Raw genomic sequence first — 26600 nt, 5'->3', positions numbered from 1 at the left:
AAGCCTAGAGCAATGTTTAATGTCTCAACCATCTTTGAGGATGGGGATGTGATCCTGGCTGGTTTGTTTCCAATCCATTATCGAATAATTCAACCAGATTCATCCTTTCAAGTGAAGGCTGTAACACCGCAGTGTGAGGGGTAAGTCTGCGCTTGACTGAACCACCTGTGAATGGAAATATTTCCAGGACTGGACAATTAGCATCATCACAGGTTCCTTTCCGCTGCTCACAAAATTCTGAGTAATTTTTGTATTTCATATTTTGTAAAAACAATTGATTAGAGAAGCATTTTGAACTGATGATCTGATGAGTTTAGGTTTATGTTTGCTATCAACTTATTCTGATCTGAAGTAAATAAACAAAAAGATCATAGTTCCATTGATATGGCTCTAAATCACTTAATAGCTTCAGAATGTCTCATTGAAACTGTTTGACAGGAGCGCTGAGCTGTGTAAAACATGCATAGGTTACATCCGTATCAAATTAATAGTGAAAAAGTGAAGGAACTTGTTAACTGTTTCTCGACAAATAAGGTTAACTGGGGTTTTTCTCTTCTGATAGCTTATAATGCCACTCTTCAAGCTGCTTGTGTGAGTAATTGACTTGATTATTAATGCTGTCTATTGGATAAAGCATTTCTAGGATTGTAGAAAACTTATTTTAAGGAGAAAACAGCAGTACCTGTTCAGTAGTTAGAGGTCACAGATTTAAGATCATTGACATAAGACTAGGAACAACATGCGAGAAGCTTTTTTTAATCCAGAAACCTGGTCTGATCTGAGAGAGCAGTGGAAACAGATTCAATTATAACATTCAAAAGAGAATTGAGAGAAATTTGAATGGGAGTAATTACGATTTCAAGAGAAAAAGCTAGGGATAAACTAAATGCCTTTCTTCTATATGCTATATTATTCTATGATTCTATGATTTTCTGTCAGATAATACAATATCCGATGTCATTGAAGATATCTATTGAATAATGGAAGGATTGATAGATAACACAATATCTGTTGCAGTATTGAGTCACAAACATTGAGAAACTTTGATTCCTGATGACTTCAACAAATACATTAATCAAATTGCTACCCTTGTCCTCATTGCTGTTAAAGGAGGGAAACAAAAAAAATGCCAAGATTCCCCAGTGCTGACAGTAATCCAGGGTGCCCTGCTAGAAAGTGCATGCGTTGGCATTGGCTGAGAATAGAGTTTGGTATAGGTGCTCCGCACAGTCATAAAGCGTGCTGCCTTTTAAGTGCTCTGGATCGCATGTGAAAGAATTCATTCTGTCAGGGTCAAGCATGATTCAGTGAGTAGCATGATTATTTCTGAGTCTGCAGTTGTCGATTCGGTACTCATCCCAGATACATGAGCAGATCTCAGTTGACATTTCATGGCCAGTACTGAAAGAATGCTGCGGTTCTGGAAGTGCTCACTGAATATAAAACCCATGACACCTTTTAAAGAAAAACAGGAAAAAGGTTCCTAGATGTCACAGCAAATAGTTGCCCTACCTCAAACTCACTTCGAAAAAGCGAGTCATTGCCATTCATGGAACTTAACTGTGTAAAAATTGTTGTTTCCTACATTACAACAGTGACCGCACTTTAAAAGTACTTCCTGGAAATAAAGTGCTTTTTAAAAATTTATATGTTTGTAGATGTGGTTTTGTTAGTTAGGACAGCATGTATTGCCCATCCTTAATTTCCCTGGAGAAAGTAGTGAAGCAGTTCTTTAACTGAGGCAGTCCATGGAGTCTGTGCATACTCATCGTGCTGTTAGGATGATTGTTTCAGGATTTTAACCCAGTGGCAATGAACAAACGTTGTTGTAGCTCCAATTTGGAATGATCTGTGGCTCCAAAGGGAAATAGCATTGAATATCCTGGGATGGTAAATTTTCAGTGAGATAGCAGAGGGAATCCTGGCATATGCAACTGTCAATGTAGAATCAGAGCTGCATGGAATGGAAAAGATTTAATTCAAAGTGAAGTAATAAATTGGTACTTTGGTGGTAAGTTTATAGCACAGCACATTCTGCAGATTTTTGGTTATTGTCAATGTAAATTTGCAGATTGGTACAGGTGAAGATGAGCTTTTGGATGTTAGCATGAAGACAGAAATTCTCTGTATTTAACCATACCAGATCTCAGGAGTGCTGCAAAGAAAGATCGAAAAAGTTGCATTTATATGGTAATAAGACCATAAGACATAGGAGTGGAAGTAAGGCCATTCGGCCCATCAAGTCCACTCCGCCATTCAATCATGGCTGATGGGCATTTCAACTCCACTTACCAGCGTTCTCCTCGTAGCCCTTAATACCTCGAGACAACAAGAATCTATCAATCTCTGCCTTGAAGACATTTAGCGTCCCGACCTCCACTGCACCCTGTGGCAATGAATTCCAAAGGTCCACCACTCTCTGGCTGAAGAAATGTCTCCGCATTTCTGTTCTGAATTGACCCCCTCTATTTCTAAAGGCTGTGTCCACGGGTCCTAGTCTCCTTGCCTAATGGAAACAATTTCCTAGCGTCCACCCTTTCCAAGCCATGTATTATCTTGTACGTCTCTATTAAGTCTCCCATTAACCTTCTAAACTCCAATGAATACAATCCCAGGATCCTCAGCCGTTCCTCATATGTTAGACCTACCATTCCAGGGATCATCCGTGTGAATCTCCGCTGGACACGTTCCAGTGCCAGTATGTCTTTCCTGAGGTGTGGGGACCAAAACTGGACACAATACTTCAAATGGGGCCTAACCAGAGCTTTATAAAGTCTCAGTAACACATCGCTGCTTTTATATTCCAACCCTCTTGAGATAAGTGACAACATTGCATTCGCTTTCTTAATCACGGACTCAACCTGCATGCTTACCTTTAGAGAATCCTCGACTAGCACTCCCAGATTCCTTTGTACTTTGGCTTTACGAATTTTCTCACCATTTAGAAAGTAGTCTATGCTTTTATTCTTTTTGCCAAAGTGCAAGACCTCGCATTTGCTCACGTTGAATTCCATCAGCCATTTCCTGGACCACTCTCCCAAACTGTCTAGATCCTTCTGTAGCCTCCCCACTTCCTCAGTACTACCTGCCTGTCCACCTAACTTCGTATCATATGCAAACTTCGCTAGAATGCCCCCAGTCCCTTCATCCAAATCATTAATATATAATGCGAACAGCTGTAATACCCATGATCCTATTACAAAAAAGCCAACAGTTAAAATAAAAGTATTGGAAATATTCAGGCAGCATCCGCGAAGAGAGGAACAGGCTTAACGTTTCTGTGTGGTGACTCTTCCTGACTGGGATTGCTTAGAGTTGGTACAGTTTTAATGTAGAGCAAGAGGGGAAAGAAGGAGAGTACCAGAAGGAAATCTAGTGATAGAGTTGAAGGCAGGAGAGATTAAAATGTAAAAGGGATGATAGCGCAAAGTAAAAAATAGACAAAAGAGGCAAAAGAAAGGTCTAAAGATGTGTAAATGGGCAAAACAAAATGGAGTCAACATTAACAACTGCTGATCAAAAAAAGAGTGGGCAGGGTCTATGATTTGTAAATTCAATGTTATGTTGGGAAAGCTGTAGAATTCCTTGTTGATAGAAGAGTTGCTGTTTCTTCAGATTCCAATTGAGCTCAGTTAGAAAGATGAAGGAATCCAATGACACATTCTGTGTTAAGTGACAGCCGAAGACATTTGAAGTGTAGCTATTGCTATAATGTAGAAAAACTAGCAGCAGATTTGTAAACACTAGCATCTCACAAACATTAATGTGATAGTTATTCAATACTCTTTTCTTGAGTGATATTATTTGAGGGACAAATACCAGGTCACCTCATGTTGACTGTTTTATTCTTTCATCAGATTCCTGGTCCTCATTTGATTTGCCAAGTTTCTCTGACTCTCTAACCCAGCCACCTTTTCCCCAGCCCTCTCTAGCTGTTCACAAACTGGGAAAAGAATTTCAAACAAAGCAAGAGTCAGTTTGGATTGGCTTTGCGATGGAATGGGTGGGTTAAAATCATAAAAATCAGATTTTTGACACAAATCCACCTCTAACTTTCTAGCTTCCATATTTAACTGAAGTGGTAATGTGATCAGGAAACAAACCAGATCCAAGGGCATTGGCTGGTATTTTAAATATGAAAGTGAGAATGTAAACGTCTTGGCACGTAGCTCTTTGAATTTGGCTGTTGTCAATGAGGTTTACCAAACATCGAATACAAGCCTCCACACCAGCCTCAGACAACCTTCAGGGCTTTGATCCAATCCTACAAAGCCTCTGATATCCCTTAGGATAGATGCCAACCCACAAGACATTTTATGCCCCTCAGTTCTTCAACCCAAAAGGTCTGCAATCTCTTTCTCCTTAGGCCTCTAAGCTCCCCAACACTTCTAATTCATGTCCAAGCCACCAATCCTATAATCCAACTTCTATTAGCCCTCTCCCTCAGACTTTTTCTCATACTCTCTGGTGTCATGAGTGCCATTAGTGGCCAGCCTTATGGCCTATCCATAGCTGTCTTTGAGAAGGTGTTGGTGAGCTGCCTTCTTGAAATGCTGGAGGTCATGTGCTGTTGATACAATGCTCTGAGGGAAAGAATTCCAGGATGTGGATCCACTGACAGTGAAAGAACATGTACAAGTAAGAATAATGAGTGGCTTGGAGAGGAATTTGCAGATGGTGATATTCCCATGTAAATAGCGTTCTATTTTTTGGTTGGAAGTGATCATGGATTTGGAAGGTGCTGTCTAAAGATCATTGGTGAATTTCTCCAATGCATCTTTTATGTAGTATATTCTGTTGCTATTGAGTGTTGGGTGTGGAGGGTGGATGTTTGTGGATGTGGTGCCATAAATCATAACAAGCTTCTTGAGTGTTGTTGGAACTGCACTCATCAAGGCAGATGGAGAATATTACATCATATTCCTGGATTGTGCCTTGTAGATTGTGTACAGACATTGGGGAGTTAGGAAGTGAGTTACTTACTGCTGTATTCTTAATCTCTGACTTGTTCTTGTAGCCAGTATATTAGTATAGAGTCATTGAGGTTTACAGCATGGAAACAGGCCCTTCAGCTCAACCTGTCCATGTCATACAGGTTTAACAATTAAACTAGTCCCATTTGCATGCATTTAGTCCATGTCCTCCATACTTATCCCGTCTATGTACATGGCTGTGTGTTTCTTAAATGACAAAATTGTACTCACTTCATCATTACCTCTATAGCCTATTCAAGACACAAACTACCCTCTATGAGAAATATTGCTCCTCCAAACCCTTTGTATCTCTCCCATCTCAGCTTAAACCTATGTCCTTGAGTTTTAGACTTCCCTATCATTGGGGAAAGTTGTTTCTATCTTTCTTGCCTGTCATGATATTATAGACCTCTATAAGGTCACCCCTCGGTCTCCTATGCTAAAAGTCCCTGCCTATCCAACCTCTCCTTGAAACCCAAACTAGGTAGCATCTTAGTTAATCTTTTCTGCACTCTCTCTATGCCAAGTTAATATGTAAAGTTGAGTTTCTGATCAATGTTAATCCCCAGGATGTTGATAGTGGGGGATTCACTGAAGGAATGCCATTGAATGTCAAAGGGCACTGGTTAAATTGTCTCTTATTACAGGTGGAATCTGCTAACTTAACCACCTGTCTTCAAGGCCCTGAGTAATCAGTTCACTCCTCCCTCAGAACACCCATCTCACTCATTGATTGACATTCCACCCCTTCCACAGAGATTGATTCCTCTGCCTCCCTTTCTCATGTGAGATCTCCATTCCTGACAAAGATCTAGCTGATCCTACAGTATTCTTGACTCCCAGTCCGACTGCAAGCCAAGACAATCAATCAGGTGGTTTCTGGGAGGGGGACTGATCATCGATGACAGTACAAGAGGAAATCCCAGTTTTTGGCACCCTGAGTTTTACTGGCCTAACCAATCGTGGTTGATCAGCTGACAAAGAATCCAAGCCTGTACCTCATATGCCTTGACTGGAACTTCCACATCAGTTACCTCGGGAATGTGACTTGAAAAAAGTTCAGGGATTTACTTGTTAATGAATCAAAACCTGCAACCCATTCTAAAGGTGCAAGACTTAACAGCAATCTAGGTTTGTTCAATATATCTCATCAGTTGTATGGCACTATGATCTTTTGCTATAAATTCTGTGTCTCATGATCCTACTCCACTAGTTACCTGATGAAGGAGCAGCACAACAATGGCTAGTACTTCCAAATAATCCTGTTGGGCTATAACCTGCCGTGTGTGATTTTTGTCTTTGATTTTCTTCCATTCTGATTGGGTCACTTGTGTGATTTGACCATTTTCCCTTCGCTTCAGCTCCTTGCAACATATGTTACTGTGTACTCCCTCCTGCTATTTCACTTTGTTTGTTCTTTTCTTCCTTCAATACTGTTCCTCTGCAAGACTCAGATTTTGATGTGCTGCCCACAGCCTAAAATATTCTGTTGGCTTTCTTCACAAATGTTACCTGACCTGTTGTGTGTTTCTCCTGTTTTTGCTTTCTTTTCCATTTCCAACATTTTGTATTCTTAGGTGGACTTCATTTCCCAAAGCATTAACTAAACACTTCAAAAGTACATCATTCACAGTTGAGTACATTAGGACATCTGCTAGTTGTAAAAACTGCAATAGAAATGTACATCTATCTGAATGGCTATCTTCTGAACAATAACAATAGGATTCTGTGAGTTTTTTATTTTTCCATTTCACCATGAATCTCAAAGTAAATTAATTCTGCAGTAGGTTTCTCAGCTTGACATGAAAATGGAAATCAAGTAGTTTTGATATGTGGAATTAATAATGCTTTGGCAGCACATTAGAAATCTAACCATTAATCTCTGTTTGTTTTGTGAAAAAAATGGAATGTAAGTTAATCATTGAACCTGCATTCTCAGTTTTGATTTCAGATCTTTTCGCTGGGTCCAGACAATGATTTTTGCCATTCAAGAAATAAACAGAGATGAGCTGCTTCTTCCAAATATAAAACTGGGTTTTCAGATTTATGATACCTGTGCAACACACACCCAGTCTCTCAGAGCAGCCTTAGCATCTACCAATGGCAAAAATGAAGAAATATCCAAGCAAGACTGCAAGGGATTCTCCACCATTCCTGTAATTGTCGGAGACTCAGGATCAACACAGTCGATGATTATACAAAGAACACTGGGCGCTTTCAGAATTCCGATGGTATGTTTTGAGTTCAAGGTCTCCAGTTTGACATTCATCCAACAGTGAACAAAGACTTAATCCAGATATCTGAGGCCAAACCATACCATTTACAACCCCATCTGCACCATCACTAAAACTACCTATTTCTATAGTGTGGCAATGCCCAACAAATATCCTGTCTCAGTTCATCTGCTGCTAAGCCATTGTCACTTTTAAACTTGGCATTTTCAATATCTGGTCCCCATCTTTTAACTTACATCGCTTGAACTCATCTTTAACTGTGATGCCTGCATCCTAAATTGCACCTAATTTTCATTTACTCATCACTCCTGTACCCCTTGTCCAACATTGGCTGCACATTAACAATGTCTTGATTTTTAATATTTTTATTTTTGTTTTCAAATCCCTCTGTATCTTTGCCCCTTCTTATCTCTGTGTCTGGCCCCTCAACCCTGACAGAACCCTATGTGCCTTAATTCAAGCATCTTGAAATTCAGCATTCCATATTTACAAGGCCCTACATTTTGTCCTTCCCTTTCTAAATCTCTCCACCACACTACGTTTTTACACCTCCTTGCAGGCACACTCCTCAAAACTCCCCTCTCTGACGAAGTTTTTCTCACCTATTCTGAAGTGTCCTTACTTCAAATATGTTGCTATGAAACTCTTGAGGTATCTTACCACAATAGAGGATTTGTATAATTGCATGCTGTTGTTATTGTTGCAAACTCTAGTTTGACAGGAAATATAATACTGATACTGGATGTGTGATAAGGTGGCAAGCTGCCAATTTGCCTCAGATGTCCAAATTATGAATTGGCCATTTTAGTAAGCGTGCAGGATGAAGATTGATCCAAAGGTTTGAATCTAAATTCAATCTCAAGGCATTGATTTTCCCTTGGTTTTCCCTTTATCCTCCTACGTACAATCAAGAAGGCATCTCCACTGTAATTATGGTATCAAAATAGATGGAGGAGGAGGTCAGTTTGCTTACTGACCCTGCTCTACCATTCAATAAGATCATGGTTGCTTTGATTGTGTCTCAGCTCCATATTCCCTGTCAGAAAGCTCAGTTGACTGGATGGCTGGTTTGCAATGCAGAGTGATGCCAACAGCACAGATTCAATTCTTGCGCTGGCTGAGGTTATTGTGAAGGACTCTCCTCTTCAACCTCTTCCCCCACCTGAGTCATGATGACCGTTTGGTTGAACCACTGCCAGTTGTCTCTTTCTAATGAGAAAGCAGGACTATGGTGACATCATGTTTGTCTAGTATCTTGATAATTTTATGCACAATAATCAGACCATTCCTCAACATAAAGTTTAGCAACAGCATCGTTTTTCATTTATGTTACACCTCCTCCAAGTCTCCCTCCTTATGTGTGTACTCAAAATCGAACACATTTGACAATCTGTCCAAAGGCCTCTACAACTGAGGAATAAAGTTCTGCCCCAAGTCCTTATATATGCACACACACACACACACACACACACACATATATATATATATATATATTATATATATATATATACAGTGCAGAGGAGGAGGAGAAAGTGAGGACTGCAGATGCTGGAGAGTCAGGTTTGAAAAGTGTGGTGCTGGAAAAGCACAGCAGGTCAGGCGCATCCAAGGGACAGGAGAATCAATGTTTCGGCCATAAGCCCTTCGTCACCCCTCCGATGCTGCCTGACCTGCTGTGCTTTTCCAGCACCACATCTTTCGACTCTACACAGTGCAAAAACAAGCTATTCCACCTAAGCAGTTTATGCCATTTATTTCTGTTCCACTCAAACTTTGCAGATCTTTTCATATTCAAATTTCCATTGTAACGATCATCACTCCATTTTCTACTTCACCTCAAATGATTCTATAAGATTCATTTCAGCCACTCCCTGTGATGGTGAGTTCCATATTCTTACCACTTATTACCGAAAGAAGCATCAGTTGAATTCCCTGTTGAATTTTGTTGCTGACTATCTTATTTTGGTGATCTCTATTTATGATCTTTCCTGTGAAGAGGAAACATTCTCTCTGTAAACACTCTCTCAAAAACTTCCATCATTTAAAAAAATTCTTTTAAGTCACTGTTAGCATATTATTTTCACTAATTATTTTTCATTTGTGAATAAATGCATGATCGCATGTGTTACTAAACTTATAGAGTGCAGAAGAATAAGAGGTAATGTCATTGAAGCAGATCAAATTCTGTCAGGATTGGACAGAATGGATGCAAAAATAATGTTTCTTGTCTGGAATTAGTGGGGGGGGGAGGGATGTGGTGTTGGTGGTTGGCAGGGAAGGGAGGAAAGGGGGCTGCAATGTATATAGAACATGAGCTCATAGTCCCTGGATAAGGGTACACCATTTAGAGCTAAGAAAAAAAGAAATTTCTTCACTTGGGTGATGTGGTGACCTAATGGTATTATCCAGGTAATGTTCTGGATAACTGTGTTCAAATCTTGCCACAACATGTGGTGGAATTTGAATTCAATAAAAATCTGGAATTAATGATGACCACTGTTGATTGTTAGAAATACACATCTGGCTCACTAATGTCCTTCAAGGAAGGAAACTGCCATCCTTACCTTGTCTAGTCTGGACTCCAGACCCACAGCAATGTGGTTGACTCTTAACTGCTTCTGTGCAATTAGGGATGGGCAATACATGCTGGCCTAGCTATGCCCTAACCTTGTTAAAGAATTTTTTAAAAAACTCAGGATGTGGTCAAGATGTATAGATGTGATCTTAATGGACATCAGTAAAGCATTTGACAAGGTTCCCCATGGAAGACTGGTGAGCAAGGTTAGATTTCACGGAATTCAGGTAGAACTCGCCATTTGGATACAGAACTGGCTTAAAGGTAGAAGACAGAGTGTGTTGGTGGAGGGTTGTTTTTCAGACTGGAGGCCTGTGACCAGTGGAGTGCCACAAGGATCGGAGCTGTGTCCACTACTTTTCATCATTTTTTAAAATGATTTGGATGGGAGCATAAGACGTATAAATAGTAAGTTTGCTGATGACACCAAAATTGAAGGTGTAGTGGACAGCGAAGAAGGTTACCTCAGATTACAACGGGATCTTGGTCAGATGGGCCAATGGGCTGAAAAGTGACAAATAGAGTTTAATTTAGGTAAATGTGAGGTGCTGCATTTTGGGGAAGCAAATCCTTGCAGAACTTATACACTTAATGGTAAGGTCCAAGGGAGTGTTGTTGAACTAAGAGACCTTGGAGTGCAGGTTCATAGCTCCTTGAAAGTGGAGTCGCAGGTAGATAGGATAGTGAGGAAGGTGTTTGGCATGCTTTCCTTTATTGGTCAGAGTATTGAATACAGAGGTTGGGAGGTCATGTTGCGGCTGTACAGGAGATTGGTTAGACCACTGTTGGAATATTGCATGCAGTTCTAGTCTCCTTCCTATCGGAAAGATGTTGTAAAACTTGAAAAGATTCAGAAAAGATTTACAAGAATGTTGCCAGGGTTGGAGGATTTGAGCTATAGGGAGAGATTGAATAGGCTGAGGCTGTTTTCCCTGGAGTGTCGGAGGCTGAGGAATGACCTTATAGAGGTTTATATAATCAAGAGGGGCATGGATAGGATAAATAGACAATGTATTTTACCTGGGGTGGGGCAAGTCCAGAATTAGAGGACATAGTTTAGGGTGAGAGGGGAAAGGTATAAAAGTGACCTAAGAGGGTGGTATGTGTATGGAATGAGCTGCCAGAGGAAGTGGTGGAGGCTTCCAATTGCAATATTTAAAAGGCATTTGGATGGGTATATGAATAGGAAGGATTTGGGGGGATATGGGCCGGGTGCTGGCAGGGGAGATTAGATTGGGTTGGGATATCTGGTCAGCATGGGCAAGTTGGACCGAAAGGCCTGTTTCCGTGCTGTGTATTTGTATGATTTTGTGTAGAATTCTTGGCACATAAGACTGTGGAGGTCAAGTCACTGAACAAGTCACATAAGAAATAAATGGTTAGATTTCTAGAAACTAAGAGATATGGAGAGAAAGCATAGTACAGGACTGAGATGGCGGTTTAGCCATCATAATATTGAATGGTGGAACGGAATCAGTAGACCAAATGGTCCTTTCTGTTCCTGTTTTCTGCATTTCTAAATCAGACAGGCATAGTTCGATCCCAAATTAGTTCTTCAATTATGATTACCATCTCAGTTCAGGAAAGATAATGGCATTGTGGAAATTTTACTGGTATTAAATCCAGAACCTCAGGTTAATGATTTGACATCATGTTTTGAGTCCCACCATGGCAGATGATGAAAATTGAGTTCAATAAAGTTCTGGAATAAAAAGAAAGCCTGCTTCCACAGTCACTGTGGAACTACAATGAACTATTGCCAACACCTATCTGGTTCCATAATATCCTATGTTCTGGCTCACACATGACTCCAGATCACAGCAATGCCGTTGCCTATTAACTACCCTCAGGGCAATCAGGGATGGGCAATAAATCTTAGCCTGGGCACCAATGTGGATGAGTAATTTGGATGAGTAATGTGGATGAGTAATAAATCTTGGCCTGGGCACCAATGTGGATGAGTATTTTTTTTCTTTTAACTGGTTTTGCTGTTTTGGATTTTAGGTGTTAGTGTACCAAAGTGAGTTGTCAACATTGGGTAAGGATAGGGATTTGATTTGTTTGCAACTGCCCCATGACACTATAGAATCTCAATGGGACATATGAAGAATAAGCATTTAAGCATCAAAGCTTTAGCCTTCAGGTAAGGAAAGATGATTGCATTGTTTTGCTGATGCTTAATACAATTTGACCTGTCAGACAATTAGAGTGTTATGCCCACATCAGACCATCACATTTCAAGGAGGATATATAGGAGGTGCTTTAGAATAATAAAATAATAATAGGAATTTCAGTTATTTAGAAAAACTCAGAGCAGAAAGTTTCAGGAGAAGACAATTTAGGAAAGGGTTTCAAAATTAAGACAGGTACTGATAAAATAAATTGGGAGAAGCAATTTCCACTGGCAATGTGGTCACTTATCAAAAGGCACAGATTTAAGGTAATTGGCAAAAGAACCAAAGATGACAGGAGAAAATAAAATAAGCAGTGAGTTGGAAGGATCTGGAGTACATTGTCGAAAAAAAGGTGTTGGAAGCTGATTCAATAATAGCATTCAAAATGACATTGGATACTTGAAAAAGAAAAACAAAGTTAGGACTATGGGGAAACAGCAGAGAAATAGGCTAAACTGTATTATTTTGTTATAGAGCAGCACAGGCATGATGTATCAAATGTTTTTTTTATTGTACTATGTCAAGATTCTATGAACAACTTTTTTCTATGCTGCATTATGAACTGCATAATTGACTTTTTCCAGGTCAGCTACTTTGCATCCTGTGCCTGTCTAAGTCACAGGAATAAGTTCCCAGCTTTTTTCAGAACGATGCCAAGTGATGCCCACCAAGCTCAAGGTGTTGCTCAACTGGTGAAGCGATTTGGCTGGACTTGGATTGGAGCGATCGCAGGTGATGATGACTATGGCCATAATGGAATTCAAGCATTCAGTGACGCAGTCAGAAAACTTGGTGTTTGCATTGCTTTTACAGAAGTAATTCCAAAAATATACTCCAGGAAAAGGATACTTCAAATAACGGAGACCATCAAGACATCTACTGCGAGGGTCATTGTCATGTTTGCCATTGAGGGAGATGCATACCCTTTAATCAGAGAAGTCGTGAAGCAAAATCTTACTGGTCGACAATGGATAGCGAGTGAGGCCTGGGTTACATCTGCTTTAATCGCGACAAAAGAACATTTCCTGACTTTGAGTGGGACAATAGGGTTTGCAATTCCCAAATCTGAAATTCCAGGCCTGAGGAGTTTTCTTCTTCACGTCCATCCTTTCAAATCCCCAAATAATCCCTTTGTGCGAGAATTGTGGGAGACATTATTTCAATGTTCCCTTGGAGCATCAGGTCCCAACAAAGGGATTGACAAATCCAAAGTCCCTCATGGACAATGCACAGGTATAGAGGATTTAAACAATACCTACAGCATCTATTCAGATGTGTCTGAACTGAGGGTTTCTTACAATGTGTATAAGGCCATATACACAATAGCACATGCTCTTCATAATCTGGACTCTTGCAAAAATGGCACTGGTTTCCTATCAAATAACACCTGTGCCAATATTTTCAACTTCAAACCATGGCAGGTAAGAGACTTTGTACTCTAAAGAAATTGACATTTTTAACATGAGGACACTTATATCCATCTGGCATTTTCTGGATACTCCATTTTTTATTGTTTCACGAACAACTATGTTATACTATTGATTTACCACAGCCGTCTTGGTCAGTCTGTGTTACACAGAGCAAGTCAAGCCCAATATTATCTGTATTGACTAAATTGGTCTCTCCTTCGTCCTACAGATGGTACAAGCCACTACCCTTTTGGGTTGGTGAAATGAAAAGTAATGAACCAGGATTTCTTACTACACTTCGCAAAAGTGATAAATTACATGTCTGAACATTAGATGAGATTAGATTAGGTTTGCCCTTAAGTCTTTACACCATCCAGCTGAAAAATCCAGTGGGTTCAAATGTGCCACGTGAATGTCAATTTGTACCCATGCTTTTAGTTTAATTGATTGATTTACTTATTAACACATGTACCCTGAAGTACAGTGAAAAGCTTTTGAGCGGAACAGGCAGATCATAGTAAACAAGGATGTACAGATCAAAAAGACTTAGACAGAGACAGAAAATAATGTTATTAGTAATGTTTACACGTTTAAAATTTAAGTTTAAAAATTTAACAGGTATAAGAAATATTAGTGTTAGATGTGCTGCAGCAAGCTTGCAAGGAGTTGGCTGCATCTTGTAAAAGGGAGAAAATTGTGGGATGAAGCTTGGTGCTGTTTGTATCTACATCTAGATATATAGGATCCCTGCAATGTAGAAGCAGACCAGTTGGCCGATCAAGCCACACTGACTCTCCAAAGAGCATCCCACCCACACACACACCCCTATCCCTGTAACCCCATATTTCTCATGGCCAATCCACCAAACATGCACAACTTTGGACTGTGGGAGGAAACTGGAGCACCCAGAAGAAATTCACACAGATATGGGGAGAATATGCAAACTCCACATAGACAGTCGCCGAAGGCTGGAATCAAACCAGTGTTCCTAGCACTGTGAGGCAGCAGTGCTAACCACTGAGCTACCATTTTATGAAACTATTTTGTTGATCCTGCTCTGCCATTTAATAAGATCATGACTGATCAGGTTGTTCCATAAAGCGACCTACCTCTGCTAACCTTTAATCCCCTTGATTCTGAAGAATCTATTTATTTCAAAATATTCAAAGACTCTGCTCCCACTGCCCTTTAAAAACTAAAGTCCCTAAGACTCACGACCCCCCATGAGACAATATTTCTTCTTGCCATTATCTGAAATGAACACTTCCTTGTTTTTAGACAGAGATTACTATTTCTTGTTTTTCCTACAAGACAAAGCATCATTTTTACATCCCATCAAGAGTTCTCAGAATTTTACATATTTCAATCAAGTTGCCTCTTAGTTTTAAAACACCAGTAAGCCTAGCCGATCTACACTTTCCTCATTAAACAAGCTGTCCATTCTAGGTATTAGTTCAATAGCCATTCTCTGAATGGGTTTCAAAGCATTTACAGCTGAAAATGTGTTGCTGGTTAAAGCACAGCACGTCAGGCAGCATCCAAGGAACAGGTAATTCGACATTTCGGGCCAGAGCCCTTCATCAGGAATGAGGAGAGTGTGCCAGTATAACTAAAGTATAATCTCCTGACAGTTGTAATTAATGCCACTCACAACATGATAAAAAATGTTCTGAGGAAGGGTCACTTGACCAGAAATATTAACTGATTTCTCTCAACAGATGCTGCCAAACCTACTGAGCTTTTCCAGTAATTTCTGTTTTTGTATATGACAATTTTGTATTTGCTTCCCAAATTACATGCTGTACCTATATAAAAATATTTTGTGATCATACATAAGAACACCCAGATTCCTCTGTATTCCAGAGTTTTGCACTCTCTCACCATTTAAATAATATGGCTCTTACTTATTCTTCCTGCTAAAATGGATAGTTTCACATTTTCTCACATTATATTCCATTTGCCAAATCTTTTCCCACTCACTTCACTTATCCCTAACTCTTTGAGGCCTCCTTATGACCCCTTCACAATTTATTTTCTTTGTATCATCATCAAAATTCGCAACCAAACCTTTGGTCCCTTTATCCAAGTCATTCATATAAATTGTGAAATGTTAAGGTTCCAGTAGTGGGATTGTGGCACAGCATTCATTACATCTTGCCAATCTGCAAATGACCCATTTGTGCTTATTATCTGCAAAATACTGCAGATGCTGAAAATCTAAAACAAGCACAGAAAATGTTAGATAAATTCAGTCAGTCTGGTAACAGTTGTAGAGAAAGAAACAGAGTTAACCTTTTGAGTCCAATATGATTCTTCTTCAGTATTGCTGACTATCTGTTGCTGTTAGCCAGCCAATCTTCTATCCATTGAAGTATATTCCTGCTACACTATGAGCCTTTATTTTTTACAGTAACTTTTGGTGCAGCTCCTCAGTAACTGTCTTCTGGAAATCTAATACGTCCTCTTTTGTCCATAGTGCATGTCACTTCCTCAAATAACTCTAATACAATGACTAGACATGATTTTCCTTTTACAGAACCAAGTTGACTCAGCTTGCTTCTGCTGAACTTTCCAAAATGCCTTGCTACAATGTTATGACAGATGTTAAGTTAACTGGTCTGTGGTTTCTTACTTTCTATCTATCTCTCTCTCTCGGATAAAGGTGTTAAATTTGCTTCTTTCCAATCTATTGGAACCTTCCCGCATTCTACAGAATTTTGGAGAAGAGTGGGAGAGATTTTCAGTTTTACCACTTGGGCAGAGAAAGTCAAGTTATTGGATGAAATTCTTAACATTTCTTTAGCGTTTTCAATGCATAACATCTGATTTATATTTTGTTCCGGTGCAGTATCTTAGACATGGTGTGCCTTCTATTAATGTTAATGCATTTGTGAATACATCAGCATTAATGCTGACGCCTAAATACTGAAGCATGGCTGTTAACCTGTGTTCTCATCTTTCCACAGCTCCTCCATTACCTAAAAGAAGTGAGATTCACCACTAAGTTAGGGGAAGAAATCTATTTCAATGAGAATGGGGATCCACTTGCCTCTTATGATATAATCAACTGGCACAAAAATGCAGATGGTTCCATTAAATATGTTCAGGTTGGCAGCTTTAATGCTGCATTAGGTTTGGGAAACGAACTTCTGATAAATGAGGAAAATATTATTTGGCACAACGGTCAAATGACAGTAAGTTTGGTCAATTGTTATTTAGCTCTACAGATTTTGTTGATGGATATTACTGCCATTATTTGCAAATATTGTGAAAGTTGTCTGACTCTTATCAAATCTGACTGCTTCAATAATGTCATTGCCTGATATAACCTTCACACAACTCATGGGCAGTACTCAGTGCGTGAGCAGGATGGTGGCCCAGTGGTTAGCACTGCTATCTCACAATGCCAGGAACCCAGATTCGATTCTAGCCTTGGGTGACTGTCTGTTTGGAGTTTGCACATTCTCCCCATGTCTGCGTGGGTTTTCTTCAAGTGCTCTGGTTTCCTCCCACAGTCCAAAGATGTGCAGGTTAGGTGAATTAGCCATGCTAAATTGCCCATAGTGTTCAGGGATGTGTAGGTTAGGTGCATTAATCAGGGGTAAATATGGGGAATGGATCTGGGTGGGTTAGTCTTCGGAGGGTCGGTGTAGACTTGTTGGGCTGAAGAGCCTGTTTCCAGAGTGTAGGGGTTCTTTAAAAAAAACTCCAGTATCACATCACAACTAAAAAGAACAAAGTACTATGGATGATGGAAATCAGAAACCCAAGCAAATCTTGCTGGAAAAAAATCAGCCGGTCTGGCAATATCTCTCGATAGATGTTGCTGGACCTGCTGAGCTTTACCAGCAATTTTTGTTTTCATTCCAGTATCAGTTCACTGTGATTGGTTCCCAATTATCTCCTTGAAGTAGAGCAGTATACCCCTTATCAAATCTTTAGAGCAACTAAAGATGGAAAATAAATACCACAATAACCTGTATTTGTATAACACCTAAAGCACATAAAGAAGCATGACCAAAGAAGACCATAAGGCCAGAAGATATAGGAGAAGAATTAGGCCATTCGGCCCATCATTTCTACTTCACCATTCAATCATGGCTGAGGTGTTTCTTTAAATCTTATTTTGCTGCTTTCTCCCCATAACCCTTGAACCTCTTGCTAATCAACAGCCCATCCATTTCTCCTTTGCCTAAAGTGCTCATTGCCTCCATAAAGAATTCTATCAGATTTTTCAAGCATGACTTCTCCTCAACAAAGCCATTCTGACCCAGCCTACTTTGTCATGCACTCTCAAGTACACTGCAATAACCTATAATTTCCTGCCTTCTCCCTCCCTCTCTTAAACAGTTTTATGGAATCCTCCCTGACTCCAATGATTGCTGAAAGATGTGTCTACAATCTCTTCAGCTATCTCCTTCAGAACTCTCTTAATCTGGTCGGGTGATTTATCTACTTTCAGAGCTTTCAGTTTCCTCAGCATCTTCTCCTTAGTGATGACCATGACACTTACCTCTACCCCCTGATTCTCTTGAAGTTCTGGTGTGCTGCTGGTGTCTTCCACTGTGAAGACTGATGCAAAGCATCTATTCAGTTCCTCTACCTTTTCCTTGTTCACCATTACTACTTCTCCAGCCTCTGTTTCCAGTGGTCCAATGTCCTTTCTTGCCTCTCTCTTATCATTTAATGTATAAAAACACTCTTGTATTATTAGCGAGCTTACCCTCATACTCCATCTTCTTCCCTTTTAATACTTTTTAAAGTTATCTTCTGCTGGTTTGTAAAGGCTTCCCAATCTTTTTGCTCTGCATTAATCTTCACTGCATTGTGTGCTTTTTGTTTTGGTTTTTATGTTATCCTTGACTTCCCAGAAACTCCTGCCACTGCTGCTTCACTGTCTTCCCTTTCAATTAACTCTAGTCAGATCCTCCCTTATGACTTTGTAGCTGCCAGTTGTAGTACCATTGCATCATATTCCACCTTCTCTCTCTCAAGCTGCAAGGTGAATTCTATCATATTTTGGTCACTGCATCCTTCAGCTTAAACTCTCCAATCAAGTCTGCCTCATTGCACATCACCAAATCCAGAATTTCCTGTTCCCTAGTGACCTCTACTACAAGATGTTCCAAAGGCCATCTCATAGACATTTCATGAATTCCTCATGTTACTAACTTAATTTTCCCAGTCCACCTGCGCATTGAAACGTACATGTTTCACTGTACCTCAGCACATGTGACAGCAATAAATCAAATCAAATCAAGTTTTGCAATAGTGACTTTCTTATTTGCATTTTCTATTTCCTGATTTATTTTCTCCATACATCCTGATAGGAGGCCTGTGCCTAACTTCTATCAGGGATTTTTTTTCCTTTGTGGTCCCTCAACTTAAACCACACAGATTCTACCCCTTCCGATTCTATATCATTTTTTGTTATCGATGTAATTTCATTTCTTACTAACAAGACAATACCACCATCCTCCCCAATCATCCTTCCCCCTCCCCCCCCCCCCATATGTCTGCGCTTTTGATAGAACGTATATTCTTGGATATTTCGATATGTGCTACAAGTTTATATGTCTTCTTTTGTATATTGCATGTATTTAAGTAATACACCTTGAATCCTGCTTTGACTGCCTCTTTTCTCATAGTTGTCCCTCTATCTGCTGTGCCTGAAGTTAGGTTCCTAACCTTTAATTTGTTCTGGAAACTTTAATAACCTCTGCTGAGTCCACCTACCCTTTGGCTCTTAGCATAATATTCCATTCAACTGAACCTACACCCCCATGATTTAGTTTAAAATTCTGTCCATGGCCCGAGTTATGCATTTCACCAGGACCCTGGTTCCAGCATGATTCAGCTGCATCCTGCCTCATTGGAACAGTTCCCTCCTTCCTGAGCCTTGGTGCCAACATCCCACGAATTTGAACCCGTTTCTCCCACATTAATATTTGAGCCAGGTGATTACCTCTTTAATCTTGTTGACCCTGTGCCAATTCGCTTGTGGCTCAGATTATTACCTTTATGGTTCTGCTTTATAATTTAGCCCCTAGCTTCTCCTATTCCCTCAGCAGAAACTCTTTCCTCTTTCCACCTAAATTGTTGGTACTTACGTGGGCCATGACAACTGGATCGTTTCCCTCCCACTCCATATTCATCTGCAGCCAAATGAGGTATCCTAAACCTGGGCACCAGGCAGGCAACAAAGCCTTCAGGACTCTCAATCCTGACCACAGAACAGTGTCAATTCCCCTGACTTTACTATCCCGGATTTCAACTACATTTCTTTTATCTTCCCCCTTCTTGAATGGCTCACTGTATCACTGTGCTCTGGTCAGTTTGCTCATCCTCCTTGTAGACTCTACTCTTATTCATGCAGTGGTCAAGAATCTCAAACCTGTTGGACAAGCTCAAGGGCTGACGCTCCTTCAGCGGTACTCCTAGATCCCTCTACTTTCCTTGCTTGTATTCACACTCTGTGACCACTGACGAATTCAAGGGAGTTAATCTAAGGGGTGTGACTGCCTCCTGAAATACAGTGTCCAGATAACTCGTACCCTCCCTGATGTATTACAGTGCTTGAAGCTCAGATTCCAGCTCATCAATCAGAATTCCTCAAGCAACCAACACTTGCAACAGACATAGTCACTATAAACCACAATGGGGTCAACCAGCTCCCAAATCATGCAGTTGCAACACATCACCTGGCCTTGAATCTCTCTTATAATTACTTAGTCCTTAATTTGATTTTTGATTTTTAAAAAATTTTACTGGTCTTTTATAATGTTGCCTTATAGCATTTCCCCTATTTACTACAATCTGAAAGTTACCCATAATAGATATCCAAATTAGTATGCATCACCAACTTACAGTTCACCTATGATGTCTCTCTTTTGTGTTGGACCCCTGATCCTGGGCTTTAATTATCCCATTAAAAAAAAACATACAAATTATGATCAAACAAAAAAAAAGCAAAAAGCATCTGTTGCCCTCTGTACAAAATCTTACATTGCCTCAAAATTCTCCAAACTATGTACTCACTCGGACTGTGTCACACTCTAGGTGTGATCCCTCCTTCCTGACCATGTGAAGCTTATTGATTTTACTTTTACTGATGTGCACATTTGATACTGAGATTCATAATGAGATGTTTGGCCTAAATAATTGGTGAAAGACGTATGTTATAAGGAGTAATTTAAAGGAGGATGGACAGAGGTAGGAGAGTTTATGGAGGAAATTCCAGAGGTTTATCTTGACAGCTGGAGACTTGGCAACCAAAGTTGGGGTGATAAAAGTTAGGAGTGCAGAAGTGACCACATTGAGGTGTGAAGAGATTTCACAGGGTTGTGTGGCTAGGACAGGTTACAAAGATAGGGAAGAGGTGAGTTAGTGCATAAATTTGAACAAATGGATGAAAATTTTAACATCTAAGGTTCACTGGACCAATAGCCATTGTAGGTTAGTGAACAGATGAGGTATGGGTGAACGGACATTATTCATTTTCATACTGTAAAAATTGAACTCAACACCCAGTTTGTGTGCATGCTTTTTGTTTTTATCATTTAGGTTCCCCAGTCAGTGTGTACAGAAAGATGTCCTCCTGGCACAAGGAAAGCAATTCGAAGTGGACAACCACTTTGCTGTTCTGATTGTTTGCCTTGCCCTGATGGTGAAATTACTAATGACACAGGTAAATTTATTACCTCTCCATAAAACTTCCCATGTCCATCCATGATGTGAATTCTCCTCAAAGTCTATTATTGCTCTTGCATTCAGGGGAAGAATGCAACATGAGATGGATGACTGAGATTGAAAATACACCTTTCATCTTTGGCATGTATCCTGTGGTCTCTTTATCTTCATATCTTTCTCTTTTTCATTACACTTTTGCTCAATATTTCTCCAGAATTTCTTCTCTCAATCCTTCTAAGAACCAAAATGATTTCATGGTGATTCTTTCTCCTCTCTACACTGTTTAATCAAGATACGAGCACTTGCTCCCCATGTTAACTCATCGATAGAACAACCCAGATGGTTCCACTGCCAAGCTCTTTCTTCCATCCTTGTAAATGTATCCTTTTCTGAATGCATCTCCATTCCTTCTTTTGAAATTGGCTTTTGGAGTTGTTCTAGGAGAAAGTGAGGACTGCAGATGCTGGCGATCAGAGCTGAAAATGTGTTACTGGAAAAGTGCAGCAGGTCAGGAAATTGTCAGGTTCCTGAAGAAGGGCTTATGCCCAAAACGTCGATTCTCCTGCTCGTTGGATGCTGCCTGACCTGCTGCGTTTTTCCAGCAACACATTTTCAGTTTTGGAGTTGTTTCCTACCTCTTTACAGACAATGCATTCGAAATCACAACAAATCACTCATTGTATAAATTTATCCATGTTGCCTCTTATTCTGGTACCAGTTACCTCAGAGTACACCCATCACTGGAAACAATTTATCCTTCATTATACTGATAAGACATCATTTTACTTTGAACGCTTGCATTAAATCTCCCTTTTTACTGTCTAAGTAGAACAATCACACATTCACTGGTGGTTCCATTAAACAAAATGATTTTCTCGATTGCTTTCCTTCACCATTCGGTTTTCTTTGTAATGGGTTTGGCCTTTTATTCCTCAAGAAAAACTTTGTGGAAGTTACTGTGTTCAAGATTCATACCCCATTGTAGTCCCAGATCTTGAAACAATGGAATTCATTATTGTTGGAATATTAGATTAGGTTAGATTACTTACAGTGTGGAAACAGGCCCTTCGGCCCAACAAGTCCACACCGACCCGCCGAAGCGCAACCCACCCATACCCCTACATTTACCCCTTACCTAACACTACGGGCAATTTAGCATGGCCAATTTACCTGACCCGCACATCTTTGGACTGTGGAAGGAAACCGGAGCAAACCCACGCAGACACGGGGAGAACGTGCAAACTCCACACAGTCTGTCGCCTGAGTCGGGAATTGAACCCGGGTTTCAGGCGCTGTGAGGCAGCAGTGCTAACCACTGTGCTACCGTGCCGCCCACAAATATCTAGCTGAACTTGTAAAAAGTTTGCAATGTCAAATTATTTTTAGTTGAATAATAATCTGCCAATGAATAAACATTGAGACAATTGGTCACATCATAGAAACGTACAGTCAAAGATCACAAATGAAGAACATGCTGCCTATAAAACCTGCCTTCAGTCTTTAGTGTTGCTATCCAAATTTGTTCTGCGATGTTGCTCTTTCCAAATAACTCAAAATATTAGTTTTGCCTTCAATTAATCATCCAATTTCTTTGGTTGATTATTGTTGAACTGCTTCTACTATCATCTCAGGCAGCACATTTTGTACTGAAGTAACATCGTCTGTGCATTATCATGACCTAACCTCCTTGAACACTTCTGTGTTTAGCTTGGCCCATGTTCACACATCTTTCTCCAACTCCTTTCCTCTATTGTCCAACTCAGCATGATTCTAATCACTTGGTTTGGGTCTTTCCAGAGGAATACATCAAATGCATTCCTTTCTGCCACTACACCTTTATTCCTGGATCCCACAGAAATCCATTCTTTACAGTCTCCTTTTCCATGCCCGTGTGCCAGTCATAGAGACATAGAGATGTACAGCATAGAAACAGACCCTTCAGTCCAACCCGTCCATGCCGACTAGATATCCCAACCCAATATAGTCCCACCTACCAGCACCCGGCGCATATCTCTCAAACCCTTCCCATTCATATACCCATCCAAATGCCTTTTAAATGTTGCAAATGTAACAGCCTCCACCACATCCTCTGCCATCTAATTCCATACATGTACCGCCCTCTGTGTGAAAAAGTTGCCCTTTAGGTCTCTTTAGGAGAAAGTGAGGACTGCAGAAGCTGGAGATCAAAGTCAAAAAGTGTGGTGCTGGAAAGGAACAGCCGGTCAGGCAGCATCTGAGGAGCAGGAGAGTCGACGTTTTGAGCATAAGCTCTTCATCAGGAATTCCTTTTGAAGAGTTTATGGTTGAAATGTCGACTCTCCTGCTTCTTGGATGCTTTCTGACTGGTTGCGCTTTTCCAGTATCACATTTTTCGACATTATCTCTAGATAAGGGGTGTTCATGACAATGAACTCTGGCTGGGATTTTCCTCACCGGAGAATAAGTGGCATATGAGTCATGGAAGGCAGTTGATGGGTTGGCACTAATAAGTCACCATCTCCTTCCTGCCACCGATAAATTAAGTACCGCTCAGAAGGCCCCAGGTTGACCTTGTAGGCACTTGATGAATTAAGGCCTTTAAGTAGTCAAGCAATGGCTGACTTAAGGAGCGCTTCACCATCACCTGGATTAAATGTATTCCCTACCAGCAAAAAAATTGGCAGCCCTTTTAGCTAGGATATGGATGGGGTCAAAAGGAATGACCATTTAAAGCCACACCTCTGTCCTTGCTTTTGATTGTCCTGACCCTCTCTCTCCACGAATGCAAAGGCCCCAAATAGTTAACATCTTGCCTGTTGATTCAGGACTTCGTTCTTCCTATGCCTTAGCAGCAGTGCTGCTACTTGCTATGGCTGCCACTCTCTGAATGGCTAGCAGTTTCAAGCAAGGAAAGACATTGCTGAAATTCTCTAAGAAGAGTGAGTGAACACTTCAGAGCCTGGTAGGCTGTTGATCCAGTGGGCTTTCCCAATGGTAGTATCCCACACAATATGACGCACATCCCCACAATTTAACTCAAGGATGAAACATTTTAGCCTCCAACTCTCCAAAGTTTTCTCAACCGCTCCACTATATTTGTGCTAACATCCAGTTGCGACGAACTGTGACCTCCTTCCACTCAACAATGGGAAGAGTTCAGCCAATATCCTTCCCTATTTCACAAATTCTGATTCCAATTCTCATTTTAGTCACTATTGCAAGCTAAAATAGATAGTTCACCAGCAGCAACAAAAACAGAAATTGCTGGAAAAACTCAGGAAGTCTGGCAACATTTGTGGACAGAAATCAAAGTTACATTTTGGGTTGAGTGAACCTTCCTCAAAATAGATAGTTCGCCACCCTATTATTACACAACTATTCTTGACCACATAAACTCTCCATTGTAAAGATCCCTTTTTCCAGCCTCCATCTCTATGTCTTGCTGCTGCAAAAGGGCACTTCCATGCCTTTGAATGCTTCAAGAATTGATTAACTAATGGAACCTCAAACTTTATCTACTCTAAGCTGCAGTTCATCCAATTCTTTTATGCTTATTCTGACCCACTCTAAATTCATGATATGCCTTTCTTCTCTCAGATACATTGGCTCCAGACCTCCGAAAACCTTCAATGTAATGTTCTAATTCTTAACTTCAGATCTTTCTGTGAACTTAGCCTTTCTTTCCTTAGGCTAAAACATTTCCCCACCACAGCCCCCAACAGCACACATTCCCAGCTGCAACACTCTTATGCTCGAACTAGGTAAAAACAATGACTGCAGATGCTGGAAACCAGATAAGGTGGTCCAAAGTGGACCTCTACTCTGATGAACGGCTTTTGCCCAAAACATCGATTTTCCTGCTCCTCGGATGCTGCCTGAACTGCTGTGCTTTTCCAGCATCACTAATCCAGCATCTTATACGCTAACCTCTTGTACAACTACTCCTTCTAGCATTTATCATTAGTCCCATACAAGTGTGTGTGTGTGTGTGTGTGTTCATTTTATAGCAACTAAATCAATGCAAACACTTGATTTGTTCTCAGATTCACTGAACTGTATTCCTTGTGCACTGGAAGACTGGTCCAACCTACAAAAAAATCAATGCATCCCGAAAGAAATTGAGTTCCTCGCATTTGACGAGGCAATGGGAATCACATTAACAACTGTGTCCTTGCTTGGAACAGCTAGCACAATGTCTGTTGCAGGGGTCCTTTGGTATTACAGGAAAACTCCAATCGTTCGAGCCAACAACTCTGAACTCAGTTTCCTTCTCCTCGTCTCGTTGATGTTCTGTTTCCTGTGCTCGCTGACTTTTATTGGCCAACCATCAGTCTGGTCCTGCATGCTGAGGCACACACTGTTTGGGGTCAGTTTCGTTCTCTGCATTTCATGTGTACTGGCCAAAACCCTGGTTGTACTGGTGGCTTTTCGAGCCACTCTTCCCAGCAATAACATGATGAAATGGTTTGGGACTCTGCAGCAACTCCTCAGCGTCCTGGCCTGCACAGTTCTCCAACTTGTAATCTGTGTGGCTTGGCTCCTTGTGTCTTCACCATTTCCAGTAAAGCAGACTAAATATTACAATGAGAAGATTATTTTTGAGTGTGATTTAGGCTCAGTGATGGCATTTAGCTGTGTGCTGGGTTACATCGGCCTTTTATCCTGCGTGAGCTTTGTCCTTGCATTCTTTGCTCGAAAGCTGCCGGATAACTTCAACGAGGCCAAATTCATCACCTTTAGCATGCTGATTTTCTGTGCAGTTTGGTTGGCTTTTATTCCAGCCTACATCAGTTCTCCAGGAAAATATGCTGTCGCTGTTGAAATCTTTGCCATTTTGGCATCAAGCTTTGGTCTGCTTATCTGCATTTTTGCTCCAAAATGTTACATAATCCTGTTAAAACCAGAAAGAAACACAAAGAAACATCTCATGAATAAAACAGGCCAGTTGAAAACATACCAGTCATCTTAATACGATTTTGATTCTAACATTAGGCAATTAAGTCTCTTTCAACCTCAAGGTCACTTAAAAGCAAAATACTGTGGACGCTGGAAATCTGAAATAAAAATTAGAAGTGTTGGAGAAACCCAGCATGCCTTGCAATGTCTATGGAGAGAGAAACAGAGCTAACCTTTTGAGTCCAGAATCACTCTTCTTCAGAATAGTTCCAAAGAAGCATCAAGTTGGCTGCAAAACATTGACTCTGTTTGTCTCTCCAACAATATTGCCAGACCTGCTGTGTTCCTGCAGCACTCTCTGTTTTCAGACCAAATTTGCACATTGAGTGCAGTCAGTAATCTGAGTACATATGGCACTCTAAAGCTTGTTACATTTTTGTGTTGGACGTATTGCCTCAAACTACTGCTCAAATTGCCAAACAAAGAATGCTTAACCGAAATAATGCAATCAGCAATATTTTCCCAAATTGCATCTTCATTTCAAAATATTCCTTGATTTACTTAAGAATGGTAGCCCAGTGCAATATTTTCTTAAATGAAAACGGAAAGTCTGTTTTGAGAAGATTTGTAGCTCAGATTGAGGTTCTGGATGTAGGTTTGCCTGCTGAGCT

The 26600-nt window shown here is 40.4% G+C and overlaps 1 protein-coding gene across 1 annotated transcript; it reads left to right on the top strand.

Annotated features, from left to right (window-relative positions):
* On the top strand, positions 1-26002 carry LOC132821678 (extracellular calcium-sensing receptor-like). The gene is made up of 6 exons (XM_060834388.1): positions 1-140; positions 6913-7204; positions 12541-13377; positions 16332-16559; positions 20929-21052; positions 25077-26002. Exons 1-6 carry the CDS (start codon positions 13-15, stop codon positions 26000-26002), a joined length of 2535 nt encoding a protein of 844 aa, XP_060690371.1. The 5' UTR covers positions 1-12.
* Positions 26003-26600: the final 598 nt, after the last annotated feature.

Source organism: Hemiscyllium ocellatum, chromosome 13 (genome assembly GCF_020745735.1).
Source record: "Hemiscyllium ocellatum isolate sHemOce1 chromosome 13, sHemOce1.pat.X.cur, whole genome shotgun sequence".
In the NCBI taxonomy this organism is placed as follows: Eukaryota; Metazoa; Chordata; class Chondrichthyes; order Orectolobiformes; family Hemiscylliidae; genus Hemiscyllium; species Hemiscyllium ocellatum.
Note: the sequence above shows the minus strand (reverse complement) of the source record. Positions and strands in the feature narration are given on the sequence as shown.

What these genes read in the sequence shown, in the direction of transcription:
- LOC132821678 (XM_060834388.1), top strand. Translation starts at nt 13, where the DNA reads ATGTTTAATGTCTCAACCATCTTTGAGGATGGGGATGTGATCCTGGCT. An exon ending in GTAACACCGCAGTGTGAGGG is followed by an intron (nt 141 to 6,912) that starts GTAAGTCTGCGC and finishes CTGCATTCTCAG; the next exon opens with TTTTGATTTCAGATCTTTTC. An exon ending in GGCACAACGGTCAAATGACA is followed by an intron (nt 16,560 to 20,928) that starts GTAAGTTTGGTC and finishes TTTATCATTTAG; the next exon opens with GTTCCCCAGTCAGTGTGTAC.